This window comes from Stigmatopora nigra, chromosome 14, assembly GCF_051989575.1.
Source record: "Stigmatopora nigra isolate UIUO_SnigA chromosome 14, RoL_Snig_1.1, whole genome shotgun sequence".
Taxonomy (NCBI): domain Eukaryota; kingdom Metazoa; phylum Chordata; class Actinopteri; order Syngnathiformes; family Syngnathidae; genus Stigmatopora; species Stigmatopora nigra.
In genome coordinates, this window is record NC_135521.1 from 11311857 (window position 1) to 11335288 (window position 23432).

General features: G+C 37.6%; 4 protein-coding genes and 1 long non-coding RNA gene across 9 annotated transcripts in view; 2 read left to right on the forward strand and 3 right to left on the reverse strand.

Annotated features, from left to right (window-relative positions):
• tenm2a (teneurin transmembrane protein 2a) overlaps window positions 1–6329 on the forward strand; it is a 150464-nt gene extending 144135 nt beyond the window's left edge. For all 4 annotated transcript variants that reach the window (XM_077732259.1, XM_077732258.1, XM_077732260.1 and 1 more), the window contains 9 exons: window positions 342–577; window positions 651–947; window positions 1024–1581; window positions 1667–1936; window positions 2060–2470; window positions 2555–2665; window positions 3400–3667; window positions 3806–3936; window positions 4012–6329. In XM_077732259.1, the coding sequence (XP_077588385.1) occupies window positions 342–577; window positions 651–947; window positions 1024–1581; window positions 1667–1936; window positions 2060–2470; window positions 2555–2665; window positions 3400–3667; window positions 3806–3936; window positions 4012–4749 (3020 nt within the window). In that variant the 3' untranslated portion in view covers window positions 4750–6329. The remainder of the gene's footprint in view (window positions 1–341; window positions 578–650; window positions 948–1023; window positions 1582–1666; window positions 1937–2059; window positions 2471–2554; window positions 2666–3399; window positions 3668–3805; window positions 3937–4011) is intronic.
• A 928-nt stretch (window positions 6330–7257) lies between these two features.
• On the forward strand, window positions 7258–8274 carry LOC144207585 (uncharacterized). The gene is made up of 3 exons (XR_013328717.1): window positions 7258–7313; window positions 8046–8097; window positions 8176–8274. It is a non-coding gene; the product is annotated as an uncharacterized LOC144207585 (long non-coding RNA).
• A 1875-nt stretch (window positions 8275–10149) lies between these two features.
• Window positions 10150–12264, reverse strand: LOC144207667 (uncharacterized). Of its 2 annotated transcripts, XR_013328757.1 has the most exons (6): window positions 12133–12264; window positions 11868–11953; window positions 10582–10660; window positions 10445–10525; window positions 10303–10385; window positions 10150–10238 (listed from the first exon to the last, which is right to left on the reverse strand). XR_013328757.1 is itself a non-coding variant. In XM_077733292.1 (5 exons), exons 1-4 carry the CDS (start codon window positions 12227–12229, stop codon window positions 10485–10487), a joined length of 303 nt encoding a protein of 100 aa, XP_077589418.1. In that variant the 5' UTR covers window positions 12230–12264; the 3' UTR covers window positions 10150–10238; window positions 10445–10484. The 2 variants fall into 2 exon arrangements, 1 of the variants encoding a protein (XP_077589418.1); XM_077733292.1 differs by lacking the exon at window positions 10303–10385.
• Window positions 12265–12891: 627 nt separating this feature from the next.
• Window positions 12892–17285, reverse strand: LOC144207868 (cysteine-rich and transmembrane domain-containing protein 1-like). The gene is made up of 3 exons (XM_077733534.1): window positions 17125–17285; window positions 15171–15479; window positions 12892–14236 (listed from the first exon to the last, which is right to left on the reverse strand). The coding sequence occupies exons 2-3, from the start codon at window positions 15463–15465 to the stop codon at window positions 14136–14138; spliced, it is 396 nt and encodes a 131-aa protein (XP_077589660.1). The 5' UTR covers window positions 15466–15479; window positions 17125–17285; the 3' UTR covers window positions 12892–14135.
• Window positions 17286–20182: 2897 nt separating this feature from the next.
• Window positions 20183–23353, reverse strand: eif4ebp3l (eukaryotic translation initiation factor 4E binding protein 3, like). Its single transcript, XM_077733547.1, has 3 exons — window positions 23011–23353; window positions 21189–21365; window positions 20183–20763 (listed from the first exon to the last, which is right to left on the reverse strand). The coding sequence occupies exons 1-3, from the start codon at window positions 23135–23137 to the stop codon at window positions 20735–20737; spliced, it is 333 nt and encodes a 110-aa protein (XP_077589673.1). The 5' UTR covers window positions 23138–23353; the 3' UTR covers window positions 20183–20734.
• Window positions 23354–23432: the final 79 nt, after the last annotated feature.

A 23432-nucleotide genomic window follows, 5' to 3' on the forward strand; every position in this document is an offset into this window, starting at 1 on the left:
ACTCATTTCTACTTAAGCAATGAATAATGTCACCCAATAAAAGATGAAAATTAACAGGCGAGGCTATGGACAAAGCCTTTGGCAATTACAGGAAAAACAAATAAATGGATACTATGAAAGAACCAAATAGATTTATTTTATTATGTTTGCGTTTATTGTTGCAAAATGATGGCATCCTCGTCAAACAGATTAAAAGTTGGATAATATTATTATTTCTTCTGCTTTTTTACTTACAAGGAATATACATTACTTTATCATTACTGTATCATATTTGCCATTGACTGTAATAATAAATCAGGCACTCTGTTTTGACATAATTTCCTTATTTTCTCTCTTTAAAGACCAAGTAAGAAACAACTACCAAATGTGTAACAACGGAACCCTGAGAGTTATGTACGCCAACGGAATGGGCATAAGTTTTCACACGGAACCCCACATCCTGGCAGGTTATGTCAGCCCTACGATTGGTCGCAGGAATATAACGCTTCCTACAGACAATGGTCTAAACTCCATTGAATGGCGTTTGCGTAAGGAACAAGCCAAAGGAAAAATTACTGTGTTTGGCAGGAAGCTAAGAGTGAGTTTATCAAGTCTACATAAATCAGTAATAAATGCAAATATTATACTAATCATTGTATATTTCTTTCCAGGCTCATGGTCGCAATCTCCTGTCCATTGATTTTGACCGTAACACACGTACAGAGAAGATTTACGATGATCACCGCAAGTTTACGCTACGCATCATGTATGATGCTCAGGGCCGGCCAGCAATGTGGTTGCCTAGCAGCAGCCTAGCAGTGGTCAATGTTTCTTATTCAGCAACTGGTCAGCTTGTCGGGTTGCAGAGGGGAAGCATGAGTGAAAGAACTGAATTTGACCCGCATGGGCGAATCCTGTCTCGCTCTTTTGTGGATGGAAAGATTTGGAGTTACAGTTATCTTGATAAAGTAAGTGCAATTGTCATATTTATTCCTTCACGGGAATGCTATGACTCATTTAATTTGTAACTTCTCTCTATTCTAGTCTATGGTGCTACTGCTGCAGAGCCAGAAGCAATACATCTTCGAGTTTGATTCCTCAAATCGAGTCACGGCCGTCACCATGCCAAGCGTCGCCCGTCATACCATGTTCACGCACGTTTCCCTCGGATACATCCGCAATACTTATAACCCACCGGAGAGCAACGCCTCCATCATTCACGACTTCAGTGAAGACGGCAGGCCACAGGCTACATATTACCTGGGAACTGGCCGACGTGTTCTCTACAAGTACGGCAAACTGGCCAAGTTATCTGAAATCGTGTACGACAGCACCGCCGTCACGTTCGGCTACGATGAAACGGCGGGGGTGCTAAAGATGGTCAATTTACAAAGCGGCGGGTTCTCATGTACCATCCGTTATCGGAAAATGGGCCCGCTTATCGATAAGCAAATTTATCGCTTCAGTGAGGAAGGGATGGTCAACGCAAGGTTCGACTACACCTACCATGATAACAGCTTCCGAATTGCAAGCATGAAGCCAGTTATCAGTGAAACGCCTCTACCTGTAGATCTCTACAGATATGATGAAATCTCTGGCAAGGTACTTGATATAAAGACCTTATCATTGTTTTTTTTAATTCTCTTACCCAGACTGGCTAAAATCTCTATAAACCTTTCTCTCCTAGGTGGAGCACTTTGGAAAATTCGGGGTCATTTACTATGATATTAATCAGATTATCACCACAGCTGTTATGACATTGAGTAAGCATTTTGACACCCACGGACGCATCAAGGAGGTCCAGTATGAGATTTTCCGATCCCTTATGTACTGGATGACGGTGCAGTATGACAGCATGGGACGAGTGGTCAAGAGGGAACTTAAAATCGGGCCATATGCCAACACTACTCAGTATCGCTATGATTACGATGGAGATGGACAACTTACTGGTGTCAAGGTGAATAATCCACGCGGAAAACTTGATAAGATAATATAGATGTACTGTTATCTGGCCAACTGTCACTGACATTGGACTTTGTCCTTTTTATTTTGTGTAATCTTTTTTTATTATTTATTTCAGGTGAATGACTGGTCAACATGGCGTTACAGCTATGACCTGAACGGTAATCTTCATCTTCTGAACCCCGGGAACAGCGCTCGGATCATGCCGCTACGCTATGACCTCCGTGATCGAATTACACGGCTGGGAGATGTCCAATACCGCCTAGATGAGGATGGTTACCTCAGTCAACGTGGTTCTGACATGTTCGACTACAATTCTAAGGGTCAGCTACTAAGGGCCTACAATCGTGGCCCTGGTGGCTGGAGTGTTGTTTATCACTACGACGGATTGGGTCGTAGGGTCTCGACAAGGAATAGCATTGGACAGCACTTACAGTTTTTCTATGCCAACCTTAACCATCCAACAAGGGTGACGCATATTTTCAACCACTCAAGTTCAGAAATTTCCTCACTCTACTATGACCTCCAGGTAGCTACATGTGTGTCCAAATGTTTTTTGTACAAATATTATAGAGATTATTTTTAATTTGTACTGTACTGTGTGTTTGTAAAGGGCCATGTTTTTGCCATGGAGGTAAGCAGTGGAGAGGAATATTATATAGCATCTGACAACACTGGCACGCCACTGGCTGTTTTTAGCAGCAATGGACAGATGATCAAACAGGTAATCTCACTTCTTAAATTAAAGTACCTCATGTGGACTCTGCCCAGTAGAAAGCAAATTTCAAACAACCCTTTTTTAATTCACATGTGCATCTACAGTGCATTAATCAAATATGATTCAGTTATGTTTAACTTCATGCCATATGGCCAAACATACCATGTTTGATACATGGTGTGATATTTTTTCCACTGTTAAAAATGGATATATCCTGTGATTATGATACAAATTCATGATAAATCATATTTGAGATTATGAAATCTGTTCTGAGGAACCATTACAAGTTTAGAGTTTAAAGGTTTGGTCATCTAGTTTGGGCTTTACTAAAAGGGTTAAACTACTAAAGAGCCACAAGAAATATTTAATAAATCTTTTAAAATATTTAACAAAGTCAACAATAAGTATGTACCATTTCATTATTTTTTCCCAAAATCTCAGTGCAGTGTTAATTGTCCTGACTATTACATAAATATAACTAAAATCTCTGTCGTTTTATCTGATTTTTTTGGTCTGCTACAGCCATTGCTGGCAATAGATGTGGAATTTATTTGAATTTTCAATACTGGCAATGACTATTCATGTTTCGTTGAGTACCCTTAAATATAATAGACATTTGTCCATTTTGCCTTGGACTACTCGCTACTATTCATCCATCACAAACTAGTCTTGCAAACCACTATTATAACATGGTTTTAGAACACTCTAATACCACACAATGTGTTGCTATGCTCTCTCAGGTGCAGTACACAGCATATGGAGAGGTTTATCTGGACTCGAACCCGGAATTCCAACTCGTGGTCGGTTTTCACGGCGGCCTCTATGATGCTCTCACCAAGCTCGTCCACTTCACCCAACGTGACTATGACGTCTTGGCTGGCCGTTGGACGTCACCTGATTACACCATGTGGCCCAAGATTGGAAAAGATCCTTCTCCTTTTAATCTCTACATGTTTAAGAACAACAATCCCCTCAGTGACATGTTAGATGTGAAAAATTATGTCACAGGTAAGATAGAATCACAATATTTGTGCTATACAAACAAAAACATGGTCATTTTTTGTATTCAAAACAAGGCCTGTCATTGGCTACCCTGTATAAATTTGCCATCCTGAGCTATCATGCATATTTTATTCATTGTTGTAGATGTGAAGAGCTGGCTGGTGATGTTTGGTTTCCAGCTTAGTAACATAATCCCGGGATTCCCTCGACACTCACTCTACTTTGTGGAACCACCGTACGAACTGCAGGCTACCCAGCACTGTGAGAATGGCCAGGTACTGAATTCCATCCTTCTAGTCTATGATCACTATGGTGCTTTTCATCAATCTCTTTTTGTTCCTATTGTGTAGCTCATCACTGGCGTGCAACAAGCGGCAGAGCGCCACAACCAGGCATTCATGGCTTTAGAAGGCCGTCTTCTCAACAAGGAACGCCGCAGACGAAAGGACAAACCAGGACACTGGTTTGGCACCAGTACACCCATCATAGGCCGAGGGGTGATGCTGGCCATCAAAGAGGGTAGAGTGGTCGCCGGCGTGTCGTCTTTGGCTAGCGACGACAGCCGCAAAGTGGCTCTCGTCCTGAATGGCGCCCAGTACCTGGAAGGCACCCACTACACACAAGACGGGAAGGATTGCCACTACTTAGTGAAAATTGGCTCGTCGGACAGCGACCTGTTAGCCTTGGGGCTGACAAATGGCCGCAAGTCACTGGAGAGCGGCATCAATGTGACGGTCAGCGGACGTTCCAGAAGAGGTGTAACAGTTGAGTTTGCAGTGCCGTCTTTCGTCCTGAGTATCCGCTATGGGCTCTCTGTCGACGTGGTGGATGAAGAGAAAGTAAGACTGTTGGAGTTGGCTCGCCAGAGGGCATTGGCGGGGGCCTGGTCCAAGGAACAACAGAGAGCCAGAGATGGAAAAGGAGGCAGTCGCCTCTGGACTGAAGGAGAGCGACAACAGCTTCTGACTACAGGGAGAGTACAAGGCTATGATGGCTACTATGTACTGCCTGTGGAGCAGTATCCAGAACTGGCTGACAGCAGCTACAATATCCAGTTTCTTAGACAGAATGAAATGGGCAAGAGGTAACAGCCCATAATGCATCTGTCCTACTCACCCCTTAGCCCCTTTATTCCCTCCCCAGCCTCCTCAACCCTTTTCTCTGGAGATTTCAACAACAAACGGGGTTACTCATGGAACGCTGCAGGGACTTTTGAAAAGAGTGACAGACATCTATTATCAATTTTACTGCCATGGGCAACAAAAATAACAGCGAGTAATGTTTTTGAAGGAAAAAAAACTGAATAAGTAAGAAGGCACTACTTCATTAATAAGAAGATTCCCCTTTTTAAAAAAGCTGATTGATATTTTTCACCCATATTTTTGGGTTATACTGAAAGCGCCCAGGAATATTCAGTGGAGCTCTTCTGTTTCTAATAGACGCTGAAAGCAAAAAAAGGATGAGAGTGAAGAGCTCTCTGCTGTGTTGCCACGACAACAACACATCAAAGGAGGACACCCGAGACATACAAGGCAACGTTCAAGTTTGTCCAGCACTAAGTACGAGTCGTCACCTTGTCTCAGGCCTCCCATCGTCCATCGCTGTTGATTCAGTGCACATTTGAGCAAAGAAAAATACGCAGAAGGCCTCCATAAACTGCTTTGAATGAACCACAAAGGACAATGTTAAGAAGTAAACTGAGAAAGAAAAAAAAGTGGCTACATTTGTGGACAGTTGCAGTACAAAGCATTGTTTATTATAAACCAGGAGAAGAAACACGTTACTACATGTGTGTCCAACTACTACACTAAATTTCAGGATGTTGCGTATTCCGTAGATGCTGTAGTTTTGTACGTTTCAGTCGCAGTAGGATTGTGAGACGTTCACCGAGGCACTTCTGTACAGAATCCACCACACTTGCAGTCAGAAAAAAAAAATGGTAAGTTTATATTTATTTTATTTTACTCATTTTTTTTTATTTATTTATTCTTAGTACTATATGACAATCATGAATGAGTCAGTCAGTTTAATTCAAAATGAATTTCAATGTAGGGGGGTCATTTTCTTTTTGTAAAATATGTATTAAATGTTCATCTTGTTTTTTTTTTTGTATTATTTTAGATGGCTACCAGAGCAAATAATAGTCACTCTCTAAAAAGAATAATTTATGTAATAAAGTGTTTAAAATGGTTTATACTCTAAATAAAAGTCTTTAAAACTGTGAAAATGATTTTTCAAGATATACTTCGATGTACAGTGTATAGAACTACCTTTATGCAGCACAGTAGAATATTGTTGAGAATATCAAGTTTTATATTTCTAAGAAGAAGTGGCTTGTAATGTGCAACATTTTTGGCTGGTATTACTATAGTTTTGTGGCACTCTAATATCGCATATCTTCAGCATAAGTCTGCAGTTTTTATGTTTTTTTGTTTTTTTTTTGTATTCCTTTCTTTGTTTTTTTTTTTTTTTTTTTTTTGGAAACAGACAGATTTCTGACCTAGATCCCAAGCGCAGTAGCAGTAATGGATCCTCCTCACTGTGAAGAGACTCGTGATGGATGTCAAATTGTACCAAATCAGTATTATCAAAGGATAACACGCTCACTAAAACGAGACTCTTCTGGGAAATTATGAATAAAACATGATTGTTTATTTCAACCCAACAATGTCTAGTAGTTCACTTTCATGTTGTTTTTTTCTTTTACAGTACACAGTAAATATTCATGCTGTCCCCCATTTTCTTGCTATTTTCAGCACAGTTGACATACTTTTCAAAAGCAAGATTCATTAAGACGAGAAAATGGTACGTAATATGGATTCGGAAGGAAAATTAATCCTCTCACGTAAATTACCCAGTGCTCGACCGTCAGGACTTGCAAGGCCTTCTCTGCTGACCTAAAAATATCTGAATCACAGACTGATGTTAAATATATTTTGTCCATGAATACTAAAATAATTCCAAATTGTCTTTCAACTAACTTTCATTCCTTTTGACCTGGTTACGCAGCTGCCAGATATGTGTTTTCATATTTAGGCATTTAACCAATAACAAATCAGTCATTATTTGTTGCCAGGGTCAGAAATCTACCTTCACTATCAGTTCTGCAGGCCCTTTAGTATAAAATGGTTACTTACATCAATCCGATGGTTGGGGGATGGATTTTGAGTACAAGTAAAAATGATTTTTGTTAAATAAAATGTAGCTATATTCCTAAATATTCCAATTGTATGTGGTTATTATTGATGCGCTTTATGTGTTGCAGCTCTATTTTTAATATGCATGACCGAGGTCAAATAGGCAGATGAGCCACGGCGACCAAAAGACCAGCAACCTAACGTCCGAGCACCAGATGTGTTGGTGGAAGAGAACATGGAAAATAAACTGGTAAGAAGCAATGTTTCCTCAATTGCGCACTACTCTCGTCTTCGCGCACCAGTAATCATATGACGCGCACAAAATATAATCTTTTTTACCCCTTTCCGCATGATGGCGCTGTTTATTCTGCGTCATCTTCAAAACGTACACAATGTGGGCGTGGTTGTGCCTATTGCTGACGTAAACAGTTGATTAAGCGCATGCGCAGTGACTATTTCCTTTCTTTCCTTTGGAAAGCCTTTCCCATGCTGACCTGGACGCGCACGCCAACGAGGTGAGTACAGCAATTCACTGCCTTAAATGCGTTTTTATCACGCGATCGGGAGATTTTTCAGCTTACAATTGAGCCCAAAATGCCAACAAATCTCTTAGTTTAATGCCAGGTTTAACACGCCGTCGATATTTGAAGTTTGGGCTTGTTTTCCCCACCGGCTCTGTGCTGCATGTTACTAGTTAGCATTAGCGTTAGCGTCACGATTTGACTTCGAAAGTATTTAGTCTGTTTTCTCTCCATTCTCGAGTCGTGTAGCAAGACTTTTAATTTAATAAAACAACGCCGAGACTTCAATCGACAATTTGCTGGGTAAATGTTCACTCGAGAATGACATCCAAAGGCACGATTTAGTTCATGTTGTGTTGAATGTGATGATAGTTTTCTTTGCGACTGCTAAACACCCATTTCCGATTTATAATTGTTCTGTTTTACCCAAAAAGATCACTTATACCAAACTGTTATGCCAACTTTCTCCTAGCTGTCTGGAAAAGGAAAAATAGCACTTAGCACTCACTGACCTATTTTCATTCTTTATCTTGATCGTTTATTAAATATCTTGTAAGATTTCTCTATCCTGTAATCGTTTGACAACCCCAAATACCTTGGTTAAATAGTTTTCTCTGTTTAACATCAAGATGACTCTCCTCAAAAAATAATTATTATATCGATTGAATCTCCAGTCTCTAAATATGCTAACTTACGCTTTTTTGCGTGCACATTTTTCCTGTTTAGCACCAAGACACAGCTCTTGAGGTTCCAAAAGAGGAGACTGGGCCAGATTAAGGTAAAAATTGAATCTCCAGTCTCTCTATATATTGAAACTTTTGCTTTTTTATTTATTTTTTTTGTTTGCATGCAACAGGCCTGAGAGATCTTCCTCGCAAGTTGCCCATTTGAAGATGTCTCTTGCAGTGTCTGTGTACTTCTGAAAATCCAAATTAAATAAAAGCCTAAATCATCATTGTGATGTATCACTGGCCATTTATTTCCACAGCTCTCTGATGAGATCATTTAATTTTGGAGCTGGAATTCCAAGGGAATTTTTCTTTTATTTTCTAAGTGTGCTCCTCCCCCATTTGTTTTTCATTTTATTTTGTGTTTATACCCCTGGCTTTTTCTAATTTTATTTTGGTATTTATTCCCCCAGATTTTTCTAAGTGTTTGTTCCCCCAGTTTTTCTATTATAAGTGTTTATACGCCTGGCATTTTCTAATTTTATTTTGGTAAGTATTTATTCCCCCAGATTTTTCTACATGTTTACACCCCTCCCTTCTAATTTTATTTTCTAAGTGTTTATACCCCTGGCTTAATAAAAAAAAATTGTAAGTATTTATACCCCCGGATTTGTAAAACAAATTACCCCCCTCTTCTAATTTTATTTTTGTAAGAATTTGTTCCCCCTGATTTTTTTATTTGGGTAATTCTTATTTTTTACCCCTGGCTATTTCAAATTTTATTTTGGTAAGTATATATACCACCAAAATTGTCTAAATGTTTACACCCTTCATTTTTGTAAATTTTTATTTACCAAGTATTCATTCCCCTAAAATCTTTTAACTTTATTTACTAAGTGTTTAATCCCCATTTTTTCTAATGTTTTTTACTAAGTGTTTATTCCCCATTTTTTCTAATTTTATTAACTAAGTGTTTATTCCCCATTTTTTCTAATTTTATTTACTGTGTTTATTCCCCATTTTTTCTAATTTTTTTTACTAAGTGTTTATTCCCCATTTTGTTCAAATTTTATTTACTAAGTGTTTATTCCCCATTTTATCTAATGTTTTTTACTAAGTGTTTATTCCCCATTTTTTCTAATGTTTTTTACTAAGTGTTTATTCCCCATTTTTTCTAATTTTATTAACTAAGTGTTTATTCCCCATTTTTTCTAATTTTATTAACTAAGTGTTTATTCCCCATTTTTTCTAGTTTTATTTACTGTGTTTATTCCCCATTTTTTCTAATTTTTTTACTAAGTGTTTATTCCCCATTTTATCTAATGTTTTTTACTAAGTGTTTATTCCCCATTTTTTCTAATTTTATTTACTAAGTGTTTATTCCCCATTTTTTCTAATTTTATTAACTAAGTGTTTATTCCCCATTTTTTCTAGTTTTATTTACTGTGTTTATTCCCCATTTTTTCTAATTTTTTTACTAAGTGTTTATTCCCCATTTTATCTAATGTTTTTTACTAAGTGTTTATTCCCCATTTTTTCTAATTTTATTTACTAAGTGTTTATTCCCCATTTTTTCTAATTTTATTAACTAAGTGTTTATTCCCCATTTTTTCTAGTTTTATTTACTGTGTTTATTCCCCATTTTTTCTAATTTTTTTACTAAGTGTTTATTCCCCATTTTATCTAATGTTTTTTACTAAGTGTTTATTCCCCATTTTTTCTAATTTTATTTACTAAGTGTTTATTCCCCATTTTTTCTAATTTTATTTACTAAGTGTTTATTCCCCCAGATTTTTAATTTATTTACGTTTGTTAATGTATAACTATTTTCTACATCTGCAGGTAGAGAAAAGACTGGCCAAACTAATCAACACTTCAATATGACTACAGGTGTTAAAATGTTTACCTGTTAATAAAACTACAAATATACTTTGCAAGGTCTTTTATTTTGAAAAACTTGAATAAAATGAAGTAATTCCTCTTGTCACCAGGTGGAAATCTGGAAAAACAGGATATCAGCTTTTATTTTGAAAAAGTTTGTAGATAGGTTCCCGCTGGTGTTACAGCATCGTAAAAAATCGAATCTTCTCCACCCCCTGGTGGAATTCAGGAAAAAGGGGGGGTTAGTACAGTTAGTTAAAAAAGCAATGCAAAGGGCTCACCTTTTATTTTGAAAAACTTCATAGACTGGTTCCCGTTGGTGCTCCAGCATCGTAAAAAAATGGAATCTCCTCCACCCCCTGGTGGAATTCTGGAAAACAAAAAAAGGGGGTCATTACACAGAGTTAAATAAAAAAGAAATGAGAAGAGCTCACCTTTTATTTTGAAAAACTTCATAGATTGGGGCTCCTGAGCCTATCTCTTCATTGGCAGAAACCAGGTCCCCCTGGCTGGATTTCTGGAAAACAAAAAAGGGGGGTCAGTACACAGTTAAATAAAAAAATGAGAAGGGCTCACCTTTTATTTTGAAAAACTTCATAGATTGGGGCTCCTGAGCCTATCTCTTCATAGGCAGAAACCAGGTCCCCCTGGTGGATTCTGGAAAACAAAAAAGGGGTCAATACAGAGTTAAGTAAAAACTATTGAAATCTTACCTTTTATTTTGGAAAAACTCAGATTAGGGTGCCTGAGCCTGTCTACTTTGGCAGGAAACCTGATCCCTTGGGTGGATTTCTGTAAAAAAAACATTCACAAGTCTGTTTTTACCTGGATCAGGGAAATATTTTATTTTGAAAAAATAAAACACTGGGTGCCTACTTCCACCTCAAAATTTTCAGGCAATCTATTAGTTTTTGAAAAGGTTACATTTAACTAGGTCAAAACTACCTCTTACATTTTGTCCAAGCCCTAAGGTCTTTAAGAAAGTTAAGGGTTTATTCTTTTATTTTTTACAAAACACTTGGGGCCTACTTCTGCCTCTAGTTTTTCAATCTATTAGTTCTTAAAAAATGTTTTTTTACCATACATTTAAATGAGTCAAAAATGACCCCTGCACTATGGTTGAATAATGCCTCACTTATATTTTGTCCAAGCCCTGAGGTTTTTAAAGAAGGTTAAGGGGGTAGTTTTTATTTTGAAAAGACTTGGGGCCTACTTCTGCCTCGAGTTTTTCAGTTAATCATTTCAAATATATTAGTTGTAGAAAATGTTATTTTACCATATGTTTAAATGAGTCAAAAATGACCCCTGCACTATGGTTGAATAATGCCTCACTTATATTTTGTCCAAGCCCTGAGGTTTTTAAAGAAGGTTAAGGGGGTAGTTTTTATTTTGAAATGACTTGGGGTCTACTTCCGCCTCGAGTTTTTCGGTTAATCATTTCAAATATATTAGTTGTTAAAAAATGTTATTTTACCATATGTTAAAATGAGTCAAAAATGACCCCTGCACTATGGTTGAATAATGCCTCATATTTTGTCCAAGCCCTGGGGTCTTTGAGAAAGTTAAGGGGATAAAAGTACATTATTTATTTAATCCATCAAATATCACTGCTTCAATCTACACAGTTCCACTACATGGCAGATTATTATTTATTTTAAATTCAGAAAAATGTGAAAAGCCACATTGAAACTCACAAGTGGAAGCTACTCCATTTGCCAATAAAGTATTTTTTGTTCAATTAAATTCTATAGGGATTTCAGTTTTTCATTTATAACAGGGTCTACATTAACCATGATAATCGAGGGATTACTGTTTAATCATTATGCATTTGTGTGGGTGATTTATACACATTTTTTAGCTATTACAAAAACAGTTAGTGTTTAATAAATATTTTTTAACTTAAGAATAATAAGCCAATTGCGCAAAGCCTTGAATACTGAACGCTGCCGGGGATTTTAAGACGCATAGAGAAAATCGGAACCATTTCAAATTGACTCACTTTGTTATGGCGTCGACAAGCTGCTCCTTTCTGGTCGTTTTGACCACATTCTTGATGTTTCCAGGCAGTCGGTGAACGTTGAGGAACTGAAACACACAAAGGAATGATTACTTTGTGAACAAAGAGCGATCGGTAACACAATGTAGCCAATTTGTTTGCAAACATTTTGCAGGCATGGCTACATCACGCAAACGGATCATGCTACCGTCAAAAATTACTCTTAAAATAAGAGCCGGGGCTTCGACATCCCCAAACGACAACATACTGATTGTGCTGCATCGTCTTGTGAGAAGTTTGTCAGCTTTTCTTTGGCAAATCGTGAGTTCTAAGCAGCTCTGCAGTGCACGCCCGTGCAGTAGCATCGGCCATATTGGCGTCTGACGTCGGCTATTTGAACTCTGACTTCGGCCACGCCTATTAAACATAGACACACAAACAATAGATTTTTTTTTCATAATAACGTGCATTAGTTAGTGTGTGTGTGGGTGGGGGGCTTTTTGGTTGGACTTTGTAATACTTAAATACAACTACATTGTTTTCATAACATGCATTAGTCAGTGGGTGGGGCGGGGCTGTAAATACGTGTTGATTGGGCTTTCATACTTAAAAAAAATAGTTTTCATCATAACATGCAGTCTAGTAAGCCATAGTTAGTTGCTTACCGAGCTCCATGGGGTAGTTTGTCCTCCCAACTCATTGTCCGTATTTTGATTTTTGAGGTCTTCATGCTGTAAAACAGTGTGTCGGTACACTAATTTTACCAAATATTAACATTTTTACTTAGTATTTTACATCAACTCACCTTTATTCACCTATATTTATTTTAGTGAATTAAAAATGTCATTTGAAACACAAAGAATGATTTTGTCTCATTTCCTGAACCGCTTTATCCTCTCTTGGGTCGCGGGGGGTGCTGGAGCCCAGTGGCGGTCCGTGAATTTCTTAGCGATGCTTTCAGCTGTCGGAATCAATCCAAACCTCAAAAACTCTTTTATGGCTATAAACTCATTCTAAAAAACAGGCATTTAATAGGTGATTTGTTTTATTGATCACAATGTTCTATTTTAAATTTTGCATCTTCAACAAAAAAAAAATCAAATATTGATCAAATGTTTTTAAATATACCATTTAGTATCTGGTAAAAGAAAGGAAATAAATCAATATTTGCAACAACAAAAAAAACGTTTTTCATTTGATTTGACTAGAGAAATGTGCAACTTGAAAGAAAAACAATTGTCAGCTGTTCCTTGGTAGATTTACCGTATTTTCTCACATATAGGTCACACCCTTAAAATTGCCTGAAAATAGTTGGAATATTACAATTTCTCTAGTGTAAGCCTCTCCATGAAAAAAGGGCCAAGAAGGTGCAAGTTTTCGTTCCAAGGCGACACCATCACCAATCTGTTGTGTTACAACTGTAATCTGGATTGCAGTTAAGTGCTGTTTCAGTAGGGAGGAAAACCTGCACCCTCATGGCCCTTTCTGGAATCAGTTGGACATCTGGGAGCTAGGGAAAGGGAACATACAGAGGTAATCATCATAAAGTGCTTGAGACCCTGGAGATGAGCCTGAGCACACTATATACATATATAAATTACTGCACCGCTCTGTATTAGTCTGTGATTTTCAAAACCCAAAGATGAGGGGAAATGGACACTATAAAGATCCGATTAAAGACTTTGTTATTGTTGAGTGGAACATTGCTCTCAGTACAAAACATGAAATGCATCCATTACTATATTCATTCTGTATCCCCTACATAAAATAACAGAGGTCTGTTGTAATAATGTATTAGGTTTTGGTCAAGGCTTGAAGGAAAAGCTACTGCTGCCACTGTGTGATTTTCCTTATACAAAAGTGACATCAATAATCACATCACTAGTGTAGCATGCATTTTGTATAGCATTTCCAAATGGCTGAATTAAGCAGGTGGCTCGGACGTGTCGTCGATTGAAAACAATTTAAAATAATTAGCTCAGGATATATATATTTATCATCAAGCTCATTTTCAAGCTGCAACAAAGTTGCCCCTGATTGCGACGGGTCGCTAGGTCAGTCGGTGCTGAAGACTTCACATTAACGTTAAGTGGAAAAAGCAGCTTTACGGAGGACAAAGTGTGCATTATAGGCACAGTGTTGAAAGAAATGAAGGCAACACTAAGAGGGGCACAAGATTTAAGGCCAACGGGGGGGAGAAGGGATGCTCGTGTTTTGAGGCACACAGAAAATAGGAGAGCCAGGGAGGGTCATCAAGGTGTTGAGAAATTATTAAGTCAGCATGTCCCAGAGACAGCAACAACATAAGGCTGTCCAGCAGGCTGTCAGGCACGTGTCTGAAGAGTTGTCCCTTCTGTCCTCCACCATATATACTGTGTGGGAAAGAGTGACATGTTGATTAAAGCAAAGAGAACTAAGCAGAGTTAACCAAGTGTTGATCTATTGTGAGCTTCCTCTAATTAAGCTATTCAAAGGGGGAATATCACCATGGTTAAGGCAAACATTTTACACAAACACGAGCACTGCTCTGGGATGTCACGAGTTACATCCTTTGTGTGTGTGTTGAGGCTAGAAATAGGTGTTACCCACTATGTGGAACACGAACAAGCTCTCTTCCAACTCATGTTTTTGCATAAATCATTTATGTGTAGGGAAAGGAGAACACTCAGCCGTTTTGACAAGCATATAGTTAGTTCATTTTGACAAAATCTGACCATAGATAAGATCTAAGAATTTTCCCCCCAAGTGTTTAATGATTATTTAAATCAGTGGTTGTGTAATAGCCATACACCGACATGGGGCCATAAACATACTATCTTGAATTTAACAAATGATGATTATTTTATTCATTCAAGCCCAGGGAGAGCATGCAAAATCATTGCAATGAGGACCCTCCTGGAATTGAACCCTCGCCCCAACAACTATGAGCCGGACGACCTAACCACTCGACCACTAGGCCACCTTCAAGTGAGTATCCTGTCTATCTAAATATTTTTCAGTTAAAATGTGCTTATTGTCTCAATGCTTGTGTAGTTTTTGTTTGTTTATTCCCATATTCCAACATCACGCATGTTGGGTTCATGACCTCAAAATAATCATTTTGTGTGGATCTGACTGCTGATGTTTTTTATCTATTTATCTTAATGTGCCATGTGATTGGCTGATGACCAGCCTAAGACGCTCATTTGCAATCAGATGGGACCGACTGAAGCACAACAAATAGTTTGTATGAAAAAAAGATGTTCTCAATTAAAAAAGTAATATGAACAACATTAATAATCTTAATAATTGTCAACTGCAATGTACCTGTGTTTTTTGGAGCTTCTCCATACATGGGACCAGGAGGGGGCCCTCCCTGCCAGCCGTATTGTGGTTGTCCTCCATACCCTTGATAAGGTGGTTGTCCTGGCCCTGGATAGGGACCTCCAGGACCCATTGCCCCAGGGGGGTAGTTTGGGTAATTTGGATTAGGTTGTTGCATGTTGACAGGGTAACCCTGTGGAGGATAACCCTGCTGTGGGTAGCCCTGAGGTGGTTGGCCCTGGGCTGGGTAGATTGGAGCCGACGGGCCCGGGTATGGAGGGGGCTGGTCTGGATTCATATCTCAGCAATTACCTGAAGAAACAACAAAATATGTCATATGAAACAGGGTCAATGCACTGACTTGGCCATATTATGACAAACAGATCATAAAAAGATGCTGCATCTCAAAATGTTGGGGAAAAGGAAATTTTACAGTGCATGGAATGCGTTGTAATGAATTTGTCGATCAAAACTCGGCAGATTATCCGCATCAACTTGCTTTTCACACAGACTCCACAAATGGAGGGGCTAGTGTCACAGTGTACTGCAAGAACCTAATGACATTCAGCATGGAAAAGTGAAATGCAAAGAAGACACGGACTGATTTCTAGCGTGGTGCCACAGAGTTTCAGTCACTGAAAGACACCGAGCTTGCTGTGTGTCGAGTTACAAGTGCATAATCAGTTTCACATGTCCCAAGCAGTGTCCCGAGGTTATTGGCTTCACTCTGGACCTTGTGAGTAGGATGTGTTTTTTTTTTATACACAAGCTGCATTTCCAGAATTTCCACCCGGAACAATCAAACATTTACCTATCTACCCACCCCCAAAAACCGGTAAAGGGTCCTGGAACATCGGTGCTCTTTGTTTGAGCTTCGGTTGGAATTGCTCAGGCAGAACACTTTTAGCAACAGAAAATGAAAGACTCCTCTGTCACTCACTATATGTACACTATAAACAGCTAACACCAACGACTGCCTTCAGGGCAGCCTCTGTAGCTATAATCACTCTCTTGGAAAATATATATAATAAAACAATATAATAAAACAGGTTTATTGTTATTAAATAGAGGCTAAGGTTTAGTGAAACAGTTTTGAGTTGAGTTACATGTTAACTCACTTGTGGGAAGGTGGGGTTCGAATCCTGGCCGGGAAACATTTTCCCTTAGTTGTTTCTATGTAATTGTAGTCAAGATCTTCCAAAAATGACAAAGGAAAGTGTAGTCATTTTGTGGCGTAGAGGTTTGTTCACCTGACTCCCATGTGGGAGACTGGAGTTTGAACCCTGCAGTTGTTTGACTGATAACTACACTATGTAGTACAGGAAATGTAATAACTTTTTTACCACCAAAGAAGCCACTGCCAAATGCCAATTCCCAAATCACAGTTAGTTTCCTCATGTTTCTTCTTTACTCCACAGTGTACCTATATTACTACGTTGTTGCACACAATTATAATTGTAGTAGATGTATCCTTTGGAAAAACATCAACATGTTAAAGAGACATTGTTATCATGTCGTACCTACCATATTTTACGACCGTTTTATGAAACATGGAAATACTGGCGGTTAGGTAGATCAAAGTATTTTTCTTCCTTTATTTTTTTTTTCATGAGGATCCTATAAAGTACTGAAACAAATATAACTTTTAACATAATATTTTCAGCCCCACAATGTTAGTATATAATGAAATTACAACACAATACAGTCGAAGTGTCCTATGATCTTCTTAAAATAACGATCCATTAACAAGGTTTCTGTTTAGATCTTTTTACCAGTAAATAAAATTATTAAAAATCAGTAAAATATAGTAGTTGCAATGCGATATGATAAAGACGTCGATGAAACAATCGAATTGCACCTGTAGGCCAAAACCAGCTCAGTAAACGCCCTGAACTTAATGATGACTCGGCTTAAAAACACAACAAACTGTCAGATTTCAACGTTTTCCAAGATTTACCTTCAGGGAAATAGTAGGTGTATTCGATTTGTTTCTTGGATGAAACGCCGTCCTTGAAGTTTGTTGTTCCACTGCAGCGAACAAGCGTTTCTTTCCCACAGCGTCTAGTGCGTCTAGCGGAACATGACGTCAGCAGGGTAGCTGGTGGGTGGGTGTTTATTAGTGGGAAATAGAACACGTGATTCTGAATGCAGTCAAATTCGCACAGACGCCTCTTTGAGAGAATTGGTATGCTGCCTATCTGCCATATTGGATGTGTCGATCTGGAAGTAAAATGCATATGATTGCAAACACAAATAAAAGAAGAGTTAAAAGTTAACTAAAAGTTAACAAGGCACGAGACCCGGTGCAAAACGTTGGTAAACCTTCAGAGTCAAAACTACTAATAACGTAGCTTTGTCGACGTATACGTATTGGCTCAATGAGGCCATTGTCATGCAGTATGTCTACGACCGCGATTTCAAAACCTACGACCCCCACGGCTGCCATTGTCCAATCAGAATACAGAAACTGAAGACTGCAGTGACTCCTTATCTGACATCATCCGGAAGACCTACGTCAGTTAAATACATAAAATAATACTTACATGCATGACTAAAACTCATGTTAATCATTGAAAGTTGAAAGGTCGTTTGTAAGATCATACCAAGCTGCGATTACGTAAAAATACTTATGCATTGAACATTAAGGGACTGCAGTTTTAATATTTCCCCAGCAGAGAGCAGCATGTTCCAACTGAGTGCAATTCCAAACATGCAGTAGACCTGCAAATAATACTAAAAAAATCAAAAAAAGCTTCACAAATAAATCCCTACATTCATCATTGTTAAATTGAATTAAACTTTAGATTATAATATATGTAATCTCAATGTATTAATGTTTTTTAGAATGCATTTGATAATAAATCCTCTATGATTGTAAATTATAGAAATTTGTGTAATATTTTTATTGTTTTTATGCATGACTGCATGTGTTTACCAAGCCTAATGTGTTGTAAAAAATGGTAAACATTGTGCATATATTAAAAGAAAACATTACCCTGTTTTGTAGTTGAGAACATTATGAATGGTACTATATTACGTGATGTTGCATATACTATGAATATACCATAGTAGCAAATTACCACCAGCCGTAGAGCATGATATCTGCCATTAAATATAAATAGATCCATGATCTTTGAACAGCAAGCATATTAAACCTAGCTGAATAAGTATATATATAAAAAAACATGTAAATTAATTCTATATTAAATTTGTTGTATCCAGTAGGAAAGCAGTCTGCTTTCAAGGAACAAAAGGCTATCACAATTAAGAATATATAGATTTTACACAAGCAGTTGCTTAGTTAACCAAAAAAAAGAAATTAAAATAAGAGTCCTATTTGGAAAGTGACATTTGACATATACAACATGTTGCGAGACAGTCAAATTTATCTATGCAGAATATGTTAGGGAAGATTTCTATTACTGGCTAGTGGCTATACATGAAGCCATATTCTGTCTGGCAGCAGCTGTTAAAACAGACATTTGTCACGTGATCTGAGGCACAAAGTTGTCAACCCAATCCAGATATTGTATACCCTCATAGTCGTATGCCACTCCTACTCTCCATTTCTTTCAAAGATAGATGCCAACAAGCAGGACGTTGCTTTGAGTGTCTGTTTACATTGTCACCCCAGCAATGTTCCCCCACTCCCTTGAACAGGAGTATAACTGACAAAAATAGAGCCTTGTCCGACCATCCCCAGTTAAAGCAGCCTTCCTACACTGAAACTGGAGAGGAAGATGAAGGAAGAGGGGGAGGTGGTAATGGAAAGAGAGAAATATTCAGAGTGTGGAAAAGGGCAATGGAGCAATTACCCAAGCTCATCTTATACTCAATGTGCAGGTAGGAGTGTCAAGTTGTTTACAGTGAGGCAATGAGAAAATATTCCCCCAAAACATTTAATGAGCACATTGGAGCTGAGGTTTTGACTTCTTGGTTGCCCACAATGAGGAGGAATTTTTATATTGGGAGTAAACAGAAGCTTTTGAAGAAAATGATTGGCAAACTGTGGCATCTTGCACAATAAACAAGTGCGTAATAGTCCTACTTATTATGCAGTGTTGCTTTTGGGAATGCATTATTCTAATCTTATATGATTAATTTATTTGTGCATTAAATGTATTTTAAATACTATACATTTCTGATGCTTCTTCTGTGCTAGATATACAGGAAAAGTTAGTTAGTATACCAGCCAGTGAAGAAAATGATGAAATAAACACTTAAGACAGTTATATAATTATTTACCTTGCTCAGCAGATAGCCTACAAATACTGTAGGTATGTGGCTGCATGATTTTCCAAGACATTCATCCTTTTTTGCTCCATCAAACTCAACCTGCATGTCAGAATTTAATAAAGCCATTTTGAATGAGCTAGCAAAACCTGTTATGAATATGCATTAAATTGCCTAAACTAACAAAAAAAAAGGAAAACATGACACCCATTTTTTTCATTTCGCGACAATGTTTCGTAACAATGAATTAGATATTCAACTTTAAGATGTGAAGTTCTTTTTTTAAAAGGTAAATGTTTGAAAAGATGAGATAAATATATATGTTAAGAAGTTTGTAAATTATATTCTTGTAAAACATCGAAAACTTGTTCCTGACCACAACCATTGTTCATAGATTTCAAGCTAACAGAAATATTATAGATGATAATGTGCATTGGAAGACAATCTGTTATGGACTGCAAACAGGTTATCTTCAGGTCCGTGGGGCAGAAAAACATGTCACAAGATCCGATTATGGAAGTTGGACTGGAGCATTAGATCAGCACTGTAGGCAAACTAAATATGTGATATGCACAAATGATTTTGCAACTTTGGGATCAAATTCCAGGCTCTGAAATGACAACCCTCGCCTCCATAGATTCTTATCAAAAACCACCCCCAGAAATTGGTAACAGGAAGAATTATCCTGGGCATATTCCAAATCTACACTAGCTAGAACATCATCAAGATGAGAATTTACAGTAAAGTAAATCAACACATTAAAGAATAAAGCAAAAACAACAGGCATTTTGACAGCCTTTATTTATTCCTTTATGTATTATTTACATTTAAGCACTCCTATGAAAACAAGAGGCATATTTTAGCAGACTATGACCCCTTAAATAAAATAGACACTTAGTAGCAAATTCAGTGTCATATATAAGAGAAACTTTCTGAAAAAAAACTTAAAAGGCTGCCTTTAAATCCATTTTCATGTCAATTATCATATCATTTGTTTCTGCTAACTTAAAAAAAACAAGACACAGTACATGGTAGTATATACAAAAGATATAAAAAGTTAAATCAAAATATTCTTTTCCAATCGTGTTGTTTTGGATGTGAGCAAGCAACAAATCCAGTACTATGTCTTTACTATACATTTGTACTTTTCTATCCTCCATTCTTTTTGGTTCTACAAAAAAAACCCTTTGTTTAAAATAAAAGTTAAGAGAAAAAAGAAGAAAAAAAAGAGAAAGAGAAAAGAGGAAAGGAAGCTTATAGGCAACGCATTTTGGTCAATACTGACCGTGGAGGTGTTTTACTTGAAGACTCTCCATAGGAGGCCAAATATAAGCTTAGATGTCCATTTCAAACTGGTGATCATCTGTTCCAAAATGGCAGAAAAGAAAGACAAGAATTAATTACATTTACAGTAGCCTGAAAGAGAACTACATCCTAACAGAAGCAATACGCCAAATAAACTGCATCTATAATCAATTACATTACAATTGAGACAACTGAGGAAAAAGAGATTCAAAATAATGTATACACAATTATACTCATGAACTTTTTGGTATGTAATCTAAATATTTGTAGACAACACATGCTGTATGTTCCTTTCTGATTTGAGTGTAATCTTAGTGTAATAAAACGTGAAGTTGAAGTATTTATCTGGCAACCCGAAACATATACTATGTTGTGCTCATCCATATTTTGATCCTAGTAGTAGTACTATGTTTGGCTACTGCTGTCACATATTTCTTCTTTAACATTTTTATTTGTCAAAGGGGTATTTTGATGTGCTATTACCTGTAATGTCCTTTTCTTCCTCTTCAACCTCCTCTTTGACGTCTTGCAGTTTGCTTACAGCGTGTGTAGCAGGGCACGTCACACCAGGTATTTGAGGAAGACAGCATGGCGGGGTGCGTGCAATCGGGGAGTTTCTACAATCCAAGAGAAATTTCCTATCATAGATGATGCGGGTACCTGTGTTGAGAGAGAAATTAGTTTAAGAGATGATTTGGTGCACAGTGGAATGCAATCAAGCAAGTCTTTTCACAATTCAGGGCCAAACTCTTGCTCATATTTTAGAAATGAGTTCAATAGAATGAAGATTTTTCACTCTTAAAGTCTAAAATACAGTTAAATATTATAAAAATGGTTGCCCTGGGGATCTAAACAGTATAAGTAGTTGAACATTATTATAGTTGTTCTTGTTTTTAGTGACGTTCATTGTGTATAATGTGGCTGTTATAAATTATTTGCTTTTCTTTTACTACAATTATCTTTTCTAAAGGGATGTGTTGGGATGGTATTTGCTTGAGAAAGAAAAATTTCCATGTGATGAAACTTGTAAGTTCTCTGCTGGAGAAACAAAACAAACACCCCCTCCCTCCTATAAAAAAAGACACATTGTTATAGAGGCGCAAATGTGTCTATGCACATGCAAGTATGAGAGTGCATAGAGGCGGGGTTAAATGGGGGGCCGTGCAGTGATTTCTAGGAAATGAGAGTACATCACATTCCCTTTGCAAAAGCCACTTGGAGATTGAAGCCACATGGCTCTTGGCTCACTTATAACATTTCTATGAAAGTGAACATAACTTGATCAAGTACACATTTGTTTTTGTTGTTGTTTTTATTTAAATCAACATTATTGATCAGTGATTGTATATTAAAGGATGTTTTCACACTACCAAGATTTGGCGTTCAGCCATGTTCCAAACAAGTTGAGCTATAAAATGTTGTTATGATTAGTCATGACATATTAAAGGAGGGGGTGATCTGCTCCTCGTGTTTTTCGTTGGAGTTTGACCTATTGTATACATCTGATGAGTCTGTCCACTTGAGGGTAAAGTGTAAAAACATGTTATGCAATGATTGCATTCTGGCCAGGGTGTCCAGGGAAGAAAAAAAGGAAAGGGAAACATGTGGGGTGGTAGAATTGATAAATGGGGTGACAAAAAAACTGTTTCTGCAGGCCTGTACTGTACAACTCCCCAATACTAACTGGACAGTTCAATGTATTTTAAACTTTTGTCATAAAAATGAATAGATATCAGTATGATCATAATGTCACTTTTTAGTGTGCATCCAATAGCTTCACCATCCTGGCCGCAAATTATACACACACGCTTGAAGAAACATATCCATGTGGAAGAAACCATGTTTACAACTTCTAAAAGTAAATTGCACAACATTGGGGGCGGGGTGATTGATGTAACTAAGACATGTGTTTATTTGTTTTTAAATCAAAGCCAACCATTCAATCTTGGAAAAATTCAGATATGGAAGACTATTACTCTGAGGAAGACTTGAAAACTATTAAAAGACTAGGACTTTCTTATTTTGTCATATATATCCAAATTAATATTGTTGTATCCAAAGACCTAAAATTTAGACAATATTTGTTGGATATTAGTATGATCATTTTGAAATGGTTTTAATCATGAACCACCAACAATTTAACAAGGATGTTATAAAAAAAAAATAAACAAATAAATAAATAAACGAAAAAATACATTAAAAAGAGGCACTGAGTCCAATCTTTGTGCGACTCTAGTAACGCAACTGTATAGTACATTCCGTTCTATCAAGAGAATGCACCATTAATCGGGATAACATTTCTTACCACCGGGAGTAGTGGAGTAGAGGGTCCCCCCGGGCGTCTGGCTGTAACAGTCAGGAAGCTGAGACCAGTCTTTTAGGGTGAGCACCCTGGTGGGAATCGGGCAACTCTTCCCTTGTTTTGTCGACATGTTGGAGCGAGCAGCCACGAGTTGATCGCTTTGTTTTTTAAACCCTCTAAAATGCTCAGTCCTGAGGCAAGCACTCTAAGTCTTCGCAAGTTTTTTTCCCACTCTTAGTCTACTGCAACTGAACCTAAATTTACTTGGGATCGCGTTGTGCCCAGCTGTCAGGTATGGCCATGTGCTGTAGTGGAAGCAAGTCACTCGTGATGTTTTTGTGCTACGCTTTATGAGGCACGTGGGGCCAAACTGAGGAAGAGTGCGAATGTTTTCAACCTCAGGGCAGCTCAGCGGGGCGGGGACA